This window comes from Heteronotia binoei, chromosome 2, assembly GCF_032191835.1.
Source record: "Heteronotia binoei isolate CCM8104 ecotype False Entrance Well chromosome 2, APGP_CSIRO_Hbin_v1, whole genome shotgun sequence".
Lineage (NCBI taxonomy): Eukaryota > Metazoa > Chordata > Lepidosauria > Squamata > Gekkonidae > Heteronotia > Heteronotia binoei.
In genome coordinates this window covers 144,770,339-144,791,278 of record NC_083224.1, presented here as the reverse complement: position 1 = coordinate 144,791,278, position 20,940 = coordinate 144,770,339, and the positions used below count along the sequence as shown (strand labels likewise).

General features: G+C 38.5%; 1 protein-coding gene across 2 annotated transcripts in view; it reads right to left on the bottom strand.

The window, feature by feature from the left end:
- PKN2 (protein kinase N2) overlaps positions 1-20,940 on the bottom strand; it is a 62,010-nt gene that overhangs the window by 11,846 nt on the left and 29,224 nt on the right. For both annotated transcript variants that reach the window (XM_060232159.1, XM_060232160.1), the window contains exons 3-12: positions 13,992-14,143; positions 12,029-12,146; positions 11,142-11,287; positions 10,825-11,038; positions 9,090-9,275; positions 6,638-6,747; positions 2,049-2,192; positions 1,874-1,949; positions 1,405-1,579; positions 1,087-1,216 (exon numbers count right to left, since the gene is read on the bottom strand). In XM_060232159.1, the coding sequence (XP_060088142.1) occupies positions 1,087-1,216; positions 1,405-1,579; positions 1,874-1,949; positions 2,049-2,192; positions 6,638-6,747; positions 9,090-9,275; positions 10,825-11,038; positions 11,142-11,287; positions 12,029-12,146; positions 13,992-14,143 (1,451 nt within the window). The remainder of the gene's footprint in view (positions 1-1,086; positions 1,217-1,404; positions 1,580-1,873; positions 1,950-2,048; positions 2,193-6,637; positions 6,748-9,089; positions 9,276-10,824; positions 11,039-11,141; positions 11,288-12,028; positions 12,147-13,991; positions 14,144-20,940) is intronic.

Here is a 20,940-nt window from a genome sequence, read left to right as displayed (position 1 = left end):
CTTGAAGCACTCGCAATTTTTTTAAAAAGAGCACTCTCATAATAAAGTGATTGAACAGGCTAAAAATTGTCAAAAGACTGCTTCTCCCATGTTGCACTCTCATCTCTCCTAGGCACATGCTTCTGATGAGGCCTGTACAAAATGCCCACTTTAAGAGAGATGAGAAAAGTGAAGGGACTGAATTTTTCTGTTGCTGGCCAAAGGTTCTGGAATGCTCTGCCTAAGGAGAAACATTAGGACATTTTCAGAAGGCTGTGTGAAGCTTTCTTGTTTTGGCAGGCTTTTCAGAGGATACAAGTGTTGTTGATAATTATGTCTTCACTGGTGATATGTAGTATTATTTTACCTTATTAGATTTTAACAGATTTTATTGCAACATGAATTTAAATTATGATTTAAAGAAGCAATCTACATGGCCAAATACCAAGTCAGACCACAGATCACCCAGGCTGAGTATCATTTTTGAAGACTGGCAGCAGTTCTTGGGGATCTCAGGGAGAGATCATGAAGAATATAAAGTTCTTCCAACAGCTGTATAAAACACACCACAGTCAAGACTATCAACCCTTAGACTGGAGTTGGATGGGAATATTCAGGACATTAAAGGTAGGGGTCCTAATACCTGTTCACCTGGTTCTATACAAAGAATGCTTTGAACTTTTATTTCTTGACAACATCTTCTCATGCTCTACCACAAAAGACTTTGGAAATGCAAATAAGCTGCAAACAGTCTGCAACCTGAAGCACGATACAAAAGTATGGCACATTTCCTATTCCAAGGAAAGTAGCAAAGAAGTTCCCTGTCTGAAGACAAAACCTCCAATTATTATTTGGATCATGGCCTAATTGTCTACTTTTAAAAAAATATATGAAGTGCTCCCCCCGCCTCCCTTTTGAAGTGGTCATACATTATGATCAGATCTTATAAACACTACTTATACATCTTGGCTGAGAGAACTGCACATAGAAAGCCTCACTAACAGTGAGCTCTATACAGAAGCCAAACAGAAGAAACATAATATTTAGGTGCAACATTTCTAACAACAAAGCAAAACCTATTCAGTTATTCTAAATGAGAAGCCTTGCCTGAGTGGGTGTAGCTGGAGCCTTCTGCTCAGGTGAAGGTTCACTTATTTCTCCGAGAGAAGAAGCACGCGGTGGAGTAAGTGGGGGCTCGGATTCAAGTTCAAATTCCAATTTGGCTACAGGGGAGTCGCTTAAAGAAAGCAATTTGCTTAGTGAGCATGGTGACAATTTTGGCAAACAACACTAGATATGCTAACGCACTCATTTACAATTACTATTCAAGGTAAGATAAAATAAGCTCATGCTTCCTTTTACATTACAGCAGTATCCACATCACTTTTACATGCAAAAGATGCTTAACATTTCTTTGCCATTTACCTAGCTGTTGATGCTAACTCCGAAATACGAGCATCAACCACTGGCACTGTGGCAGGCACAGAAGCTTGAGGGCTGAAAGTGCCAGTATGATTTACTGTAGGAATAGCTCTTCTCACCAGCCTTCCCCAAGTGGCAATATTAATATTCATTTGAGGAGCTCTGAGAAATGTTTTGCCTGTGGAGAAAGGAATCACAGTGCAAGTAATCTTGCTTATCACCAAAAGCGATAATTAAAAGAAAATTCATATTCATTAGTTTATTATTTTTGATGAATAAACTAAACATGTAACCTTCCACATTTTTCTTAAGTTTTAAAAACTGATTTTATTATTTGAATCTATAAATTGTAAATAAATATTTTACATGGACAGTGTAGATTAGCTTTCTATTCCGGTGGTTGGGCTCAGAAATACAAGTCCATTTCAATATTAATTTTATAACACAGTTAAATCCATAAAAATTGTGTTACCTTGCTGCTTTGAGAAAATTTTCTTCTGTCTTTGAAGTTTTGGTCTTCTTTCAATAACTGGATTAAAAAAAGTAACCTGCAGTTCAAACAAGTAATTTTAAAATTCATTTTCAAAGTACTGACTCTCACAACATTATTTATCTCTTAAAAATGCATGCTGTACTTGTGTCTTTACCTCAGCAAATAGAGTGCCCTGGGGCTCAAGATAGAGGCACATCCCATGTCGCTGGTTATCTAAGAAGTCTTCCAACCTTAGAAACTTCACTGCACACAGGGATCTCCAATCACGCCAGTAAACAGAAATTTCTAATTCTCGTGACTGAAAACACAATTTTTAATATTAAATACTGTGTAGTTACTAGATTTCTGAAAACTTTTTTTTTGGGGGGGGGGAGTTGAAGGCCAGTTTATAATCTATCATCACGGATCCACTTGAGCAGAACAACAACAAATAAATGACAAAATAATATGAAAGTGGAAAAAGATTACATTGGCAAGGCTTGTGATGTGGTTCCTCTCCTTGCCACTAATTGCACTCTGATGGTTTATAATTCTGGAATGTAAAAGTAGCTATATTGCTGTCCCTGCCTATGAGCCACTTCCTTGGACACCTCTGAAGCAGCTTGCAATGGCAGGTAAATTGTGAACTGGCCTTAAAGGTATGTCTACTAAGGCTTGGCACCCAAGTGGGAGGAGTTGCAGACGGAATCATAAGGAGCCACAGAGAGTATTTTCTCTTCCTCATTCACCCACGGTAACATTAACATTATGCTCAGGAAACTCCGTGTAACATATAATCTCTTCAGATGTTTTTACAAGTTCTTTTGTAAAGCTCAAGGAATATGTTCTTTGGCTATTTAAATCTGCTACTATAAAAACACACATATATAGATTCAATAACTTTTACTTTAAAGCAATTCATTTTATAAAAAGGTGAGTCATAAAAATACATGACTTTACAAGATAAATACAGCTTTAAAGAACCAGTTGTAGCAACTTCCAGAGAATCAGAAAAAACCAGCACAAGTACTCCAACCCGCAAAGGGCTGCCGGAACATCAAGAAGGCTTTAAGCACCAAGAAAGCTTGAAGCAAGCAATTTATCGTCTGCCTCTTCAATTGCAGATAAAAAAATAAACTATCATATGTTGATTTCAAAAGCAACTGTTATTCTATAGGCCAAGCTAAGATATGCATTTTTTATATCCTACTGTTGTTTCAAGCTTTCCTGGAGGATACTTCGACCCTCGATCCCTTCCAGTCTGGCTTCCACTCTGGACATGGGGTGGAGACTATTTTGGTCACTCTCACAGATGACCTTAGAAGGCATCTGGATCAAGGTGGGTCAGCGCTGCTATTGTTGTTAGATCTTTCAGCAGTATTTGACATGGTCGATTATGATCTAATGACCAATATTGGAGATCAGGGGGTAGCTTTACAGAGGCTCTCTTCCTTTCTCCATGGTCGGGGACAAAGTATGGCAATTGGTGAACAGACTTGAATGTGGTGTGCTGCAGGGAGCTATTCTCTCACCAATGATGCTTAACATCTATATGCGCCCCCTTGCCCAGATTGCCTGAGGTTTTGGGCTGGGCTGTCACCAATATGCAGATGACACTCAGCTCTATCTGTTGATGGATGGCCATCCAGATGCCGCCCCAGACCATCTGACCAGGGCATTAGAAGTTGTGGTGGGATGGTTGCAATTAAGCTGGCTGAAGCTTAATCCAGCTAAAACGGAGGTCCTGTACGGATTAGGATCAGGCATCCGACTTCCCACCCTAGATGGTGTCCCTTTGGTGCCAGCTCAAAAGGTGAAGAGTTTGGGGGTGATACTGAATGCCTCCCTATTCATGGAGGCCTAGGTCACAGCAGTTGCACGACCTGGCTTCTTCCGTCTTCGGCAGGACAAACAGCTGGTGCCCTATCTGACATCCCAGGACCTAGCTACAGTGATCCATGCAACCGTCACTTCAAGGTTGGACTACTGTAACTCGCTCTATGCAGGCTTGCCCTTGAGACTGATCCGGAAACTTCAACTGGTGCAAAATGCAGCAGCACGGCTCCTAATTGGATTGCCTGTACGGGCAAGCAGTCGTCCGATGCTGCACGCATTGCACTGGTTACCAGTTGAGTACTGGATCTGCTTCAGGGTTTTAGTATTGACATTTAAAGCCTTATGTGGCCTGGGACCGACATACCTGCGGGACCGCCTATCCCCATATGAGCCCCGAATGGTTGCTACAATCTGCCAACCAACATCTTCTGGTTATCCCTGGCCCAAAGGACGTCCATCTTGCCTTGACCAGGGCCCATACTGGTGGAATCAGCTTCCTGTGAAGATACAGGCCCTACGGGATTTGTTACCTTTCTATAGGGCCTGTAAGACGGAGCTGTTCCACCAGATGTTTGCTTGAGGCAAGCGGGCGTCCTTTTCCTTATGGCCTATACCATCAGCTATCCTCTCCCACAGTGGGCTGTCACCTGAACTATTTATTTGGGCCACTTATTACACTCCAACCTGCACTATGAACCCGCCCACCTTTGTTATACAGAGCTGTGTTGTATTGTTGTTTTAATGGTAATTTATTGGTTTTATTGTATGTGACTGGTTTTATCTGGATGTAATCCACCCTGAGCCCATCCGGGAAAGGGCAGAATATAAATTAACCAAAATAAATAAATTAAAAAGAAATTTCAAGTATAATTCTGGAATGGAAAGTAACTATATTGCTGTCCCACTACACAAAGAGAAAGCAATAATTATGTCCTGTCCACACAACACCCTCCCATCAAGAGGTTAAAATGGAAAAAACTACCGTATTTGCCGGTGTATAAGACGACCCCCCAACATTTCCACTCAAAATATAGTTTGTTATATACTTGCCGTATATGACCTCTCCGCACACCTTCCACACACCAAATAAAAGGTAAAAGAACATCCGGCCCGCCCCTTCATCTCCCTGTGACCGGCACTAGTGCGCAAGTGCGCATGTGCGAGCTCTGCGTAGACAAAGGGCGGGCCGGAGCGCCACTGCTTCCTGCCGAGCAGAACGGGCTGGTCACGCCGAAAAGGCTGGCACCTCTGTCTCGCTGCTGATGCTCGCCACAGCCACGCTGATGACCCGCCACGGCCACGCTGGATACCGCGTGATACTGGACGGTATGTAGAATGAGGTGGGCGGGCATCGGGAGGCCACTATGGGCACCGGGCGAGCATCAGAATGCCACTATGGCCAGCTATGTCTATCCCAACTGAAGTGCACCCGGCGTGTAAGACGACCCCCCCACTTGGAGGCATGTTTTTCAGGGCAAAAAAGTAGTCTTATACGCCAGCAAATACGGTAGGTATAACCTGCAGCCATTTCTATTATTACAGCAGCCATCTCCTTTTACCATTGAGATCATACTAAAACGTCTCCATGCAAATCTGTTCACATGCATTGGATAAAGAAAACCAAACCAGCAGGACTGATAACTTGCTGCATGTCTGAACAGATTCAACAGTCAGACTTTGCTCATGTCATGTATGCATTCCAAAGGAAGTTTCTAAAAATGAATAATCACAGAAATCTATGCAACCTGAGTTTCCAGTTCAGTGCTAAGGTACTTTAAAGTTAGTGAGATTTCTGTACATTTCCCATAATCCCATACAGGGCTTTTTTTTGTAGAAAAGGCCCATCAGGAACTCACTTGCATATTAGGCCACAACCCCTGGCATCACCATTGTTTCTCACAGGGCTTTTAAAAGAAACAGTACATCAGGAACTCATTTGCATATTAGGCCACACCTCCTGATGCCAAGCCAGCTGGAACTGTGTTCTGTGTGTTCTTGCTCAAAAAAAGCCGATCCCACACATGTGCTTCACAGAATACAATGTTATCTAAAAGGGAATCCCTAACCCTCCTTTGAACGAAGCATGCCAAAACGATTAGCTGGAATATTAACAACTTCCAATTTGTTTACATTTTGATCTTTTTCATTTAAAAAATCAACTAGCCTTAATTCAGACTAGGAATTTTTCAAAAAATCTGTCACATTTAACCTTGCCCTCTTATAGAACCCACCTGGAAAAATTATGAAAATAGAATTTTAAAATTTTTGGCTTTAAGCATATTAAGGTTAGCTTGAACCTTTTCAATTTCATAATTCCACCTGAACCTTTTCAATCTCATTATGCATGTATGAAATAAAAATGAAATGTATGAAAAATTTCATACATTTTTATTAAAGAAGGAAATACTTCCTCTCACTATGAATTCAAGCACAATAATATTGGCCTTCATAATCACATGTGCAATGAACACATCACAAGCCCTTCCTAAGTGTAATTCTGCCAAGCAGATGATCTGTATTGTAAAGTACTTCCACTTGTCTCCAGAAAGAGCTTATTTCTCAAAATCGTTGGTTTTAAATTTAATTTAGAACATGTCATATTGTAAGAGATTAAGTAACTCTCCCATGAGCTTTGCATTCAATTTACTATAGTTCACAAGAAACTGACACAAAAAAGAATACCAAAAGTTGTTGGTCAGTAGTTTGGAGTTCTGTGGCAAATGCAAATCATGTTTGGTTATTCTGAATTCAAATACAGCCCTGAATTAGTAAGAGATGGAGGGAAATCAAGACACATGAGGAGAGTAGGGAATGCATGAACAAGTCTCATTCATGTTAAAAGCCATGGTTTAGCATTACATATAAACTTCTTATACTGCACGTAAATTATTTAACTGGCAGTCACTGTTAAAATTAAAAGGTCCTTACTCTGTCTAGCTCCAGTGTAAACTTCTGATCCCATGACTGATTGGAAATAGGCTTCCAGCTAGTTTGATCAACCACAGTATTATCCAGTTTCAGAACAGCACAGACTTCATCTGTAAATAAATCCACAAACTCAGCTTAAAACTCTAAGAGGATTTTCCATACACAAAACATTTGAGTGTTAGAACTTCTCTCAAAAACACTGGCAAGGATCAATTATGTAATTGGATTTTTTTTTAAAAAAAATACCCAATACAACACTCAAGGATTTTTAACCACTGTTAAATATGAAGTCTATTTAAAATCATTCCAGCTCTCCAAACGCTACCATTGTTCTATAGCAACCTTATATATCGCTCCCACTGACATTTATATGCCTGGTTAGTTAACCTAACATCACCAGTGGCCTCTTTAATTACCTAGTCCTTGTTTATCTACCATTACTGATGGTGACAAATTCTGGAATGTCAGATGTGGCTTAAGAAACATGGCCACCATTTCAGAATACCCAAACTGAACTCCTCTTTGATTTTTGGTTCAAGCCTTCCCTACTACCAAAGCCACAGCTGCACCTTTCGCTTTCAAATTTACATAGCAAGGGAGAATGGCTGGCACTGGGGCTTCCATTATTTTATATAAAGGGTGGCCAAACGTGCGTAACATTAAGAACCACACAGAATAAACATCAGATAGGGAGGGAAGGCAGGCAGGCTTAGCTTGGAGAAGTGATTTAAAGAGACAAATACCTTCTCCATGTTGGCCGATGTGTTGGCAGGGGCTTCAAAACCACACAATGTGTGTGGAAGAGCCAAGCTGCACTCTGGCCACCCCTGTTCTATATAGGGTTACCACAGCAGCATCTCTGGGGAAATGTAATTTCCCCAGGTTCCCAAGTAATGCTGCATTACAGGGCAAAACAAAGTTCTGAAACCAGAACTCCAATCCCAAGAACACTTTCCTAAGAGTAAGCTCTACTCAGTAAACGTCATTAGAATTCTAGGCAGACTTGCTTAAGACTGCACTGCTAGTCTCCTTGTCATAAGATTACCTTATTGATGTTGCAAACCAGCAGAGAATTTCTGGAGAAAGGGAAGCACTAAGTTCTGTCATTTTCCCAGTTAGTCATTGAGAGTGTGATGGCACACAAACTTATTGTCAGAAATAATACCATTTATTTTACAATTTCTTTCTTTCTTTAATTAGTTTCAGCCAAACACGTTCCACATTTAGATGAGGGCCTTGAGCTTATGCATCACTAGTTACCATCAATGTTCCCACTAAGCTCCACAGTGTTGTGAGCAGAAATTCTACCTTAAGAATGAAAAGGCTAGTAGCATTAAAGTTGTGAGTGAGTCTATATTTAACTATCACATAAATTAGTTCTTTAGAAGATTACTTTCATAACCTTTTAAAGATCTCAGACTAAATTATTTTAAATTATGTTTAAACTATATTTTAAGAATAATTTAAACATTATAAGAGAAAACAGAATCAAGTCAAATTTCACCCTTTCCACTACATTGGTAGACCTGTCCTCTGGAAAACAGGTCTACCCATCCCAGCCACTATATTGGCAGGCCTGGCCTCCAGAGAACAGGTCTACCTGCCCCAGTCCATTATATTGGTAGATTTGGCCCTAAACCATCACCCTATGCTGAGCCTTAGAAAACATACCAGCATTTGGGGTGGGTGGGGGTGGGTTAACTCTTGCAGTCTTTCTTTTTTTTAAAGTAAAATATGACAACCAGAATTACAGGTCAAGTATAACAGGGCAGGAACAATCCCTGTCAGAACCCTGCCTACCCTAACAAATAGGAAATTGCTTTAATATTATCAACCTGCCCAAACTACTTCTTTATGCAAATATTTATATCCCACTTTTCCCTGTGACTCAAGGAAGCTTACAAATCATACTGAAAAGCATAAGAGGGTATGGAAAACAATAACATTTTTTCTGGCTCCATTATATGGGACCCATAGGCTATAATGGAGAATCAATCTGGGGGTATTTGGGGGGGGGGTATTTTGAGGTAGAGGCGCCAAATTTGCAGCACAGCTGCTAGTGCCTCTCCTCAAAATTTCTCCAATTTCAAAAAAATTGGACCACGGGATCTAATTTTAGGGGCAGCAGAAAGAGGGACCCTCATCCTCCATAGTTTCCAGTATTGTTGGCTAAAACAGAAATCACTGAGCTGCCTGTTAAAATTTTGTGCATGAGTGTCCCCTAGTGCAGCTAAGAGGGAACTTTGGTTACCATGACATCTAGGACCTTTTGCATCATTAAAACCTCTTACTACCACTTCCAGCAGCACTGTTCAAGCTGATCAATGCTGCAAAGTAGTCCAACATAAATATATGCATCTTTTCTGAAATTTTTACTGCATTTACTTTTACCAACATACTTCATAAAAGTCTTTCTGAGAATACATCCATTTTGAAAAAGGAAATACTCAACTGGACAGATCATCTGTTTTCAAAAGATTCCGGCTACTCCCGCTTTTGCTTTTACTGGTTCGGCTCATAAAAGATGATCTGGCTTCACTTGGACTCCATCCTGGAAGAGTAAGGGATGTGGCTTTTGATCGACCAGGTACGTTCTCCAAAATATCTTGGCATCCCATGAGTCTAACTTCCAATGTACCTGAAACAAGACAGCCTTAATTCAAATTCTTAGCAACTACAATCAATAAGAATACCAACTACAATCAATAAGAACACCTCATGAATGGTGGCAGTGCTGGCAGCTCAAAATCTTATAGAAGATGCTCTAAAACCCCTTACATGTACAAGCCTTACTTTTAACTAAAGAAGAAGGCTACAATGAAAGGGCTGCTTCACATATTATGAGACAAAGATTTTTTTTTAAACTGTATCATTTCCAAGAAACCCTATATCCTTTAAAAATATGAACCTGTGTCTCACACATTACCACTGCTAGCATTCATAGAGAAGAAATTAATTTAGTAACAATATGCAAATCCAGGATATGTGTACTGTAACTTGATGTATTCTATAAAATGTGAGGATGACAGAATGAGACCCTATATTTTTAGTGTGCTTGTGTAACCAACTAGTTTTGCCACAAGTTCAGTTTAAAAACTAAATTCATTTTGGAAGACACAAGCTAACAGCTGTGCTAGTGCTTCTAATTTGGTTGTTTATTAAATAATTTAGTAAACAACATATTAGGAACAGAGTTTTTATTCAACACCTGCTTCAAGTTAGCAAATAAAATCTGCAGGGATATATTTAAGATCTTCATTAAGCATATGAGATATCTTGGAACTTATTTCCTTTATGAAGTACTGCAATTACAGAAACATATACTGATTGTCAAGAGGAACGGCTGGACTATATAGTCTCAACTTTCACAACCCCTGTGCAGACGTTTATTCTTCTGGAATAGTGCCTCTTAATTTTTTGTATTTAATTACTTTAATCTAGAAAACTCATTAGCACAAGTAAATGGGAGATGCATTTTTATGCATTACTGCTACATGTAATTCTCTCTTCAGGCTATTAACAAGTCTTAATATTTTGTGGAAAGCTCTCCAGAAGTTTTTTTTTAAAAAAAACTTTCATCAAAACCCAGTAGCACTGAATGAAGATAACAGAGTTGTATGAATGCCGTATCTAATAGTTAAGTAGAAGGAACCCACTTATTCTAAGGAATAATGGCATTAATGTATTCAAAGCATTCTAAAAACTAAGTGCACTACATCAACTATTCCAAAATGTCAAGTCAGGACCCCCCAACAGATAATAGCAACTTGCTGACAGGACACTGAACTGCTAGTAGTTTTCAATTTGCAAACTGCACTGGAAGACAGACTTGGGGACATGATCTGTAAGTTATTCACTTGGTGGTTCTCAGTCTGAGTATGTTTGGGGACTGCTCAATTACAATCTTAAGACAGCCTCTTCTCAAAAACATTTTAAAATTAAAGTACATGGAAATCAACATTTAGGAACTTCAGATAGCAACTGAGACATGAATAATGGTACAATTAGTGCAAACAACAATTTCATCCCAAAATACACCCACATTGAGAAAATAAGTTAATTCAGTTTTGTTTTATTTCTATCCTTTTTCATGCTAGAAGATACTCAGCATAACCTACTGAATTATTCCCTTATGCTTTAAATAGAGAAGAGAAACACTTAAAGGTATATATATTATTCCAACAAACCTGTTAAAGCTGCTGGTTTGGATAATGTACTATACTGGTTCTGCGTAGATATCATGCTTTGCCGCGGACTTAATGTTGGTGATGACACAAGTGAAAGCTCTTCTATAATAATACTGCTTTTGGGATGGTTTTTAGGGAGTTCATTAAGTCTTTGTTCTAATGAATACTTTAAGAGGTCCAATTTCTGGCTTGATTCATTGAATCTTGCTTGAGCCTTGTTCAATAAAAAAGAAAAAACGAGTTAGGAAAAATACACTTAAAGACAATTGTTCAATTTATCTTAAAGTACTTAGATAGGGTTATCATTTTATAATTACTTCTGAGAGAGCTTTTCTGTCAGTAACTTTTCCTGATCCAAGTAGCTTCATAACATTTTTTGCTCCTTCTGCCACAGCGTACTCTATCCTAAAATGATGCCGCAGTTCCTCCATTCGAAGCTCAAGTGGGCTTATCACAGGCTTTGCTAGAAAAAAGGCACATAGATATTCAGTATGAATTGGTTCTTTTAACATTCAAAACTGTTAAAACAGAACATCATAGCACAATTATTGTCAGGCCTTGACAAATTAAAAATCAAGGAGCCCGTCTCATTTTTCAAGCCTTTGGTGTTTTATAGTTTAATGACCAAATTCTCTAATTATTGCTATTACAAAACCTAACCCTAACCTCTTCACAGAACCTGATCATTTTATCGTTATTACAATAACACTGTAGAATACTGATAAAAATTGGGCTAACCCTGGTTGTCACCATCACAACCCTCATTGTGTACAAGTTGTAGTGTTAAATAAAACAGTTTTAAAGACAGACTGATATTTTTACTGTATAAATGAATCTTTAAACTATCTGTGAGTTTTAGAAATGTACTACTTTGCAGTATTGGTTGTTTCTTTCCTTGCTTATATTGGGCAGTCATATAAGCCTTTAACATTTTCCTTACTAAAACTTGTAGCACTGAAATAGGACTAGCAAGATTTCCAATCTGCACTAAAGAAGCATGTGTCAAAAAGTTAAGTAAATTCTGAAGTGAAAATGACTCAAGTGTAAATATGACTAGAAATAATATCTGAGGAAAAAAATCTCTTATTTGTATGTACCCCCTTCCCCAGCATTCAATAATATTGAAACAAATAGATATATTCACACATACAATCCCATTCAAGACTATCCACAGTTTAGAGAAAACTCTATTCTAGTGCTTTACCGTTATCAAAAGCTAATTCGTTTGTCTGAGCCGCCTGAAGAATTTGCATCCTTATAACTTCAATCTTTGTTTTGCTGTCCTGCAGCATCTGTTGCGCTGTTGCAAGAAGCTTTCTATCCTAGAGAGAGAGAGAGAGAGAAAGAGAATTTTAAAAATGTGAATTCCTAAATAAGACCAAAGAAGCAGAAATCCAGGCTTTCTCTTGAGAACAAAAAAGTGAATTATGATATGAAAACTTCCAAGGGACATCACTTGTTGCCAACAAGCCTTGACTTTGGTTCATAGTTCTCCCCCCACCCCAATTATGACATGGAACCAGCTCTCTTCTCCGTATCTTTTGCACAGGCTGCTTAACTGTTTTGGATCTACTGCCACAAGAACAAGCAGACCAAGCAGGACCATGCTTAATTGCAGCACACTGAAGGAAACAGTTACTGGCTTTCCCAATACCAAGCTATCAGACCCACTAACATTGTGAACCCACATTTGCATTTCTCACAAACAGTGCAGAATGCCCAGTATTATACTTAAGGACTTCCTACTAAAGCCACATGCCACCAATCAAACAGTACTCCAAACACACACCCTGCCTTCCACCCCACCCCACCCCCAGTATTTTTGAAAAGGCAAAGTTTTAACAGAAAGATACAATCTATGTGGGAGCTCTCAATGTATTCCTGTTCTCCAGAGTAGTTCGTTTATTTATTTATTTATTTATTACTTTACATTTATATCCCGCCCTCTCCGCAAGCGGACTCAGGGCGGCTTACAGTATCATAAAAACAATCAATTCCATAAAACATATAAAACCATAAAACATTTATCAAGTTAAAAATTAGTACGCTATCTCAATCTAGTCTGGCGGTATTGGGTTCTGACTATGACCGCCAGTTCAAAAGTTCAGAGACTGAAAGTAAAATGGTAAACTATTGTATTTTAACACATTGTTTGTGACCAGAGCATCCTTGTGCTGATTTTTATGGCATGTGGTGCATATACACTCAAGGCTTAAATTCCAGCAAGTGCATTAAGTTATTAAACCCTTTAAGCGATTGCAGAAATCAGACAAAGTACAATTTATACCAGAATGTTATTTGCCGTTTTTGCAACCACTTAAAAGGAGAAGATAGCTTTTTAATATTTGAAGAAAGAAGACTGGAGGAAACAGCTCCCTCCCATGTCAGGAGTACTATATTAAGATCAACAGTGTAATTTAACATGTATAACTGAAACAGTTCCTCAAAAGTTACCAAATGAGTTTCAAAAAAGTCTGTGAGCCATCAGGAAACAATTCAAAATGCCAACTCTCAGTCTCTGCAACCCATTTGGCTCACTTGTAGCAATCTGTTTCTTTAGTCCTTTCTCCACATTCTAACTTCCATGTTCCAAATTATGGTTGTGGAGCGGTAATCTCTCTGGGTCTAATCCTTCCAAAATAAGCTTTCCTGATTAAGCATTCTGAGTGGCAATGTTGGGCACAGAATAATGTGGTTTTTTTTAAAACAAATAAGATGCAAACTAGTGTCATATGAATGATCTTATCTGACAGTTTCTTCTAAAAGATGAATGTACTTCATCAGTTCAAGTGCACTTTGTCAGTTGGCAACAAAAAGACATGTATAGGAGTACATTTTAATGTAGCATATTATAGAATCTCATACTGTAGTCATTCAAGACATTGTCAAACTACAGAAATCATCATCTTGTTAATAGCAGATGCTTTAAAAAGTACAAAACCATCACTCTGAACTGATTTATCAACATGTTCTGCAGATTTAGGATCAAACATGAATTATTCTTAATGGCTACACTATTCCAGATGCTGTACTTTGCAGAGGTACATATTTATTTTACATTGTTTGCCTTGCCAAATAAGCTTTCTTCACTCAAACAAAAAGCACAGTGTTGTTCATATGCAAGCTAGAAATGAAAAAGCATTTAACTAGATTTTCAAAAGTTGTACCTTTGAAGAACCATTTGAATACATCTGGATCATATTTTCTGCTCCTTGTTTCACTTTCAGTTCTATATCCAACTGTTTTTTTAAGGCCATCAACCTGTTATTTGTGGAAAAACGGGGATCACTGTTTGGTGTATCCGGAGTCCTGGGACAATCTGTGAATTACAGATAAATCAACTATGTGATGACAAGCCAACAACTAATTTTCTAACATGCGTGCACACACACACAAATATTAAAAAATGGAAAGAAAGAAAAAGACAGGCAAAATAAAATTCCTTTACTACACTGAGAGGCTGCTGAAGAAAGCATTAACACTTAATATCCTTGTCTGAGATTATAATTATGGCTGGTGTGATTATTTTTTCTTTTTTCAAATGGGGATTGTTACATACAAACTAGGCTGCCAGCTCCAGGTTGGAAAATTCCTGCAGAGTTAGAGGTGAAGCCTTGGGGAGGGGAGTGTGCTCAGCAGAGTATAATGCCATAGCATCCATCTTCCACGGCAGCCATTTTCTCCAGGGGACCTGCTTGCTATCATCTAGAGACCAGCTGTAATTCCAGGAGAGCTCCAGGTCCCACCTGGATGCTGGCAATCCTAATACAAACTGCAGCACACATGAAGATGTGGAGGCTTGTATGGGTTCTCTCTCACATCAAAAATGTAGTAATATGTAAATCATCCTTTTCTTTTGAGGACCGAAACTCACACATAGAAAATATTTCTTGGGTAATCAAAGCAAGATAAAGGGGTACTCATCATATTTCTGATATGAAATACTGGTGGAAATTCCCATTTCATTAATACTCTAAAAGATAAAAGCACTCCCAATATTTTAGGATTCCTGAAATTCAGCTCTCCCCCAATATCAGGAATGTTGGGATTGTTTCTATTTTTTTAATGGGCTGCAGACACAGAATTCAGAGACCAGGACTACTATTGTTGATACCCAATATTTCTGAAATCAAAATAATATTCCTGAAATAATATCTATACTCACAAAATTTTGTTAAAGCAATAATCATGCCCTTTCTGAAACTATAAAATGAAAACAAAAAATTTAGCACATCCCTAATGAGAGATCTTACCAAGAACAGAAAGAGATCTCAGAAAATGTCACTGTTACAGACCATCAAGGATTAATGCCTAACAGAGTATGATAACCTGAGTGATGCCTGTTCCAATGGAATTCTGCTCAGAGAGTGAGTTAAGGAATGACAGCTGGGAACTGACAGTTGAAGAAGAGTGAGTTAAGCACTGACTGTGGACTGGGAAGGAGGCTAAGAATGAGTGGATCAAGGAGGATTTTGGGAACTTTGTTGTATGTTACTGCCTTCTAAACTTTACATGTTGGTGAAACTCAGAAACCTATACTTGAATGTTTAAGCATGTAAAGAAAGCCTCTCTCCTCAGTGTTTTAAAGACCTTATTGAATAGCAGAAACACTTGCTGGCAACAAATTATCTGGTGCTTTTGTGAATACAAAATTACCTCAGTTTTATTATCTGTTTTATTATCTGTTCACCTCATGCATCCTACATCTGATTCCACCAGATCTTTTCTTCTTCAAGTTAAATAAAACAAATTTTGTTATTTTGAACTTTCAAAAGCCTCTCGTGTGCAATTTCAAACAGAGTATAAGAAGGTGATTTTGTCTTCCTGAGCTGGGCCAACATCTATCCATCCACTCACCCATCCACTAAAACAACTGGGTGGGACAGCCATAGACAAAAAGAAAACAGAGAAAAGGGGCTGCTCAGCAAGAAAGAAGACAGAAGGGATAATCCTGCATGAGAGGGAGGTAAGAGGGCAAGATCTTCACGGTCACCTACAAACATTTCACTTTGTTCAGTCTACCCTTTATGTGTTTTATGCTTACTGTGGGTTCTTGCTTGTACAAGACAAATACTAGATACCATTAAGTACTTGCTGCAGTTTTCAGCATCAAACACTTAAACCATTTGCTTATGTCAGGAGCACTGAGATAGCATTGGAGGATCATGCTTACTGCACTTCAAAGATGATGCTGTTAAGGTCACCTCCATGAGACAAATGGAGCAAATGGCAGGATCTCAATCACTCTCAGCATTCCACAATCAAGGATACATCTTTACAGAGAGCCAGTTTGGTGTAGGGGTTAAGTGTGTGGGCTCTTATCTGGGAGAACAGGGTTTGATTCCAGGTCCACCTGGACCTGCTGATGTGACCTTGAGTCAGTCACAAGTTCTCGCAGAGCTGTTCCTCTCAAGAGTAGTTTCTGTAAGAGCTCTCTCAGCTCCACTTACCTCAAAGGGTGTCTGTTGTAGTGAGGGAAGCGGAAAGGAGATTATAAGCTGCTCTGAGACTCCTTCAGGCAGTGAAGAATAGGGTGTAAATCCAATCTCCTCTTCTTCCATCCATCTCCAATTTTTATATATTTATTTCCTTCACTATGTTTTTCCTCAGAATTAAACCCAAACAAATGGTAACCATATAAGCTAAGCTTGTTATTCCTGTTTGGCCACTGAATCTGTTAAACATCTTCATTATGCTGTATGCTACTTTACTGCTCACCCTCTACCTATATGTATGAACTAATTTCCACTTCATTGTATCTGGAGAAGTGCGCATGCACACAAAATTTATGCCCTGAATAAACCTTTGTTGGTCTGAAAGGTGCCATGGGACTCAAACTTTGTTCTGTTGCTTCTGACCAACACGGCTCACCTGAATTGGCACCATTTTATGTAACAGTTAATTAATGGAATATATTGATTAATGTTAGCCAGCTAGCAAGAGAGGTATATGTACATACTGAAGTTCTAATTAAAGATACACATATATTTGTTAGTTAACATTATTGCCTTACACATTACTTTCAAGTCACTGAAGCAGAACAAGTTATGTGTTTCATATACTAAATATATAATATCTTCTATAAGGTGTCCAATAAACTATCCAATTCCTTTATAAGGTACTAGGTCCAGAAACATTTTTAGAAATTTACCGGTCTTTAATAACACCACATGAATAGCTTCACTGTTACTCCTTTGTATGGCAAGGGTTGGACCAGTTCTTTGATGATACCTGACTGCAGTGGAAATGTAAGAAGTCACTCAAGAAGGCGTTAAAGATATGAAATTCCAGCTCAGGGGCTAGAGTTGACATGACTACCTTAATTACATCAGGGACCTTGTTTAGAGAAACTCTTGGGCATTCAACTACCCACAACCAACAAGTGGGGTTACTTGTCTGCACACTTTGTTATTAATTTGAGTGCATTATATTTTCAAGATTCTTAAAAGGAAGATGGAATTCAGGTCAGTTTTTGAATTTTGATTTTCAGATGGCAAGACAGCATGATACAAAGCTTTCCAATAACCTGCAAACAAACTTTGCCAGTTAGTTAATCTTATTTATAATTATTATAATTATCTGATTGAATTAGTTGCATGCATGTTATGCCTGATGGAAGTGTCTGGAATACTCATAAGATTCTTCAGTAAATATTTTGAAGTTACATTGCTGGTTAACTTTCCCCAAGCTCTACTACTTTATTCCATTTCACTCATTAATTTTTCAAAGCAACATTACTACTGTTAACATTTATATTATAACTTATCTCCTTGCACTCAAATGACTAACACTGCAACACCAGTCCAATTAACCATTTTTTAATAAATGCAGATGAAAAACACATGGAATTATCACTTGATATATCACCATCAGCCCCATCTTCTGTTTCTTCTAAGTGGAATTCTCCCAGTTTCTTACCAGTTTTACTAGTATGCTCCTATTATTTTTAAACGCACATACACTTTTATACATACATAGATATTAAGCATATGAAATAAGAAATAAAACAAATAGTTTATTTCAAATACATTCCACTGTTGTATTTTTAGTTGCTTCAGTCGGATTTTTAGTTGTTTCACTCACTAAATGAAGCATGAAACAAATATTAATATCTCTTAGGAAGCATGTCTACATGTGAGTAATGTAGCAATATTAAACACAGAACGTAATCCTTAGAATTTAAAAAAATGTTTTAACTAATAAAGCCAGTTAACACTCCCCACATTTGTTGTAGCAATCTTTCTGATAAATGTTTAGCATTTATGAACTGGAGAGCCGCTGCCAGTCTGAGTAGACAGTACTGACTTTGATGGACCCAAAGTCTGATTCAGTATAAAGCCGATTAAAGTATGCATGTGTAAAAAGCATTTGGAGGTGTTTTTGGACCCAGCCCTGATATTGTAATGCAGGTCATTGCTGTTGCTCTTAGAGCCCTCTCCTTCAGTTACAGCTAACTTGTAAACTGTTTCTCAAATAGGGCTCTACTGACTTAACTTCACTTATCCATGCTACTGCAGCCCCTATACCGTACTACTATAATATGCTCTATATGGGGCTAACCTTATAAACAAGCAATCAGTTTCAATTATTATTTATTTTTATTTACTTCAACTATATCATAACTTCCTCCCTAATGGACCCAAGGCAGCTTATACTGCATACCTCTCCCCCATTTTATCCTCACAATAACCCAGTGAGGTAGGTAAAGTGCCCCAAGGTCCCTCAGCAAGCTTTTATGGCAGAGCAGGAATTTGAGCCAGGGTCCTCCAGATTTTAGTCCAATAACTGGCCCAAGGTCTCCTAGCAAGCATCCATGGCAGATAAGAATTTGATCACAATCCAACACTGTAGCTGCTAAGCTACACTGGCTCTCATACAGCAAGTCTGTTTGTTGAAACTCCTCTTCTCCTACACACCTCTCCCCCATTTTATCCTCACAACAATCCAGTTAAGTAGATTAACAGGCACAGGTCCCCCAGCAAGCTTTCATGGCAAAGCAGGTATCTGAACCAGGGTCCTGCAGATCAGTCCATTACACAACACTGGCTCTCATAGAGGTCTGTTAAAATTACTCCTCTTTGCAAACAACTACACCAGCTACCTACTTACCTATAAGGACCTTCATTTGATGGGATGCACATACAGAAAGGGTCAGATCACCCAATATGAACCCACACATGAATCAAGCTTCTGTGATTAGCTTCTGCTCACTTGCACTATAATTCTCTTGCATTATAATCCATTCTTCCTCCACTCAGGCTAGGTCTCCCCCCGCCCCAGCTGTAGAACCAATTCTTTGGAATGACCTCTTGGAGGCACTATGACTGCCCATTTTTAAGGAAGGCTTGCAAGACCAGGACTTGACAAATCCCAGGTGCCAGCTCAACATGGCACAAATTTCATTTTGGCACCTAGTATTTTCTGCAGTCTCTCTATGCAATCCTTAGTAGATGTACAATACTTGTTTATCATTTTACATCAGAATGTCTTTTGCTGTATGACATAAAATGCACATATATTTTTTTATCACTGCTTATCATTTCTTAGCCAGATGCTTTCTATATAGGCTCCAAGAGTAAATTAAACTGAGTTTTTTAAAGCACCAATAGAATGATAAGAAATAGGAGAGAAGTTAGGCTAGGGATAGGTTTTTGTTATTGTGATGACAGCCAGGGCTATTTTGACATTTACACACAACTCTTCTGTCATAGCTTTAATGAAATTATGAGGATAGGATTAGGCTCCATAATAACAATAGCTAAAAATATAACATTTGCAATTACTGCAATATAATCAGAAATTAAAAATATGGTCATTCAAATATGAAACTCTGAAGGCTGAAAAATAAACCATGCATGACTATTCTCTTTCAAAGGGATTTCTGCTCACGTTGTTTTTGTGATGCACTTTACAAGACAGCAATTATAATGGACTTCCTGCCCACAACTGGATTTACATGAATATGTGTGACTAATGTTCTTATGGCTTTACTGTATTTTCTGAGAACACTATCTGGTCCACCCATCCAAGTTGTATTATATCCTGGGAAGGGAAAAGAAAAGTACATGAATCTATGGTATCTTTCAGAATTTAAAGCCACTCAGTGGGACATTTTGATTGGAGTAACAGCTTGGTAAAGAAAAAAAGGAGTTACCCCTCCCCCAATCCCCCAAGCATACAGACCCAGTCCACACATACCCCCTCCATCTACAGTAGCTTTTAAGGAAACAACAGAACAGCTGGACTTCCTATAACAGAACTACAGTGTCACATGCAATTTGGCTCTCTTACATGGGGCCCAAAAAGCCAACTCTGCCACTTCAAAACTAGATCCAACAACACAAGCCTACTGTTTGACAGTAACTTTTATAATGGGATTCCAACAGACATGCGTCACAGCAGGATGAATCTGTCAAGCAAACCATGCAGACCACTGTTACAACTATGAACTACCAACAAGACGGAGTTGGCGTACTAATAACTGAAGTTAGATTTATCTAGACTAAACTTTTAAATTTTTTCAGGAAAAACAATGATGGTGGTGATAAGGAGGGTGACAGACAGCATCTCCATCCAACTCAGGCAATGGGAAAAAGGAAAAAAATGGCAAGCCTGAGGGAGGAGACAGACATCCCAAACCAGACACAGTCAGCAATATACTAATACAAGACACCATAAACTCCAATGGCAGTATTTGAGCACATTATCTCACTCTGACCAGCAAGTGTATTACCAGCACATGTATTGTAATCACATATGCTTGTTTAGAGCACAAAAGTCAGTTTGTCTTTTATTTATTCCCTATTTTGTCTGAATCTCTCTCCAGCACCTACTCCACGAGGGCTATCATTTGTCTCTCAGGTGTTAAGACCACTGACTTCTAACTAAAAAAGAGAAAAGGCAGCAATTCCTCTGCTAGTCCTAGAAAAACAAGCTCAGCCTTCTCACAGTATGTCAGGCTGTCTTAGCTACCAAAAGTGCTACCATACCTTTGAATAGAAAGTAAAAAAAACCACTCCCTGTTTAAGATGTACAATTTTAGTATTCTTTTTATAGATACCTGAATGGTATGCAACATTTATACAAACTTTTCTTAGCACAATTGTAATTATCATG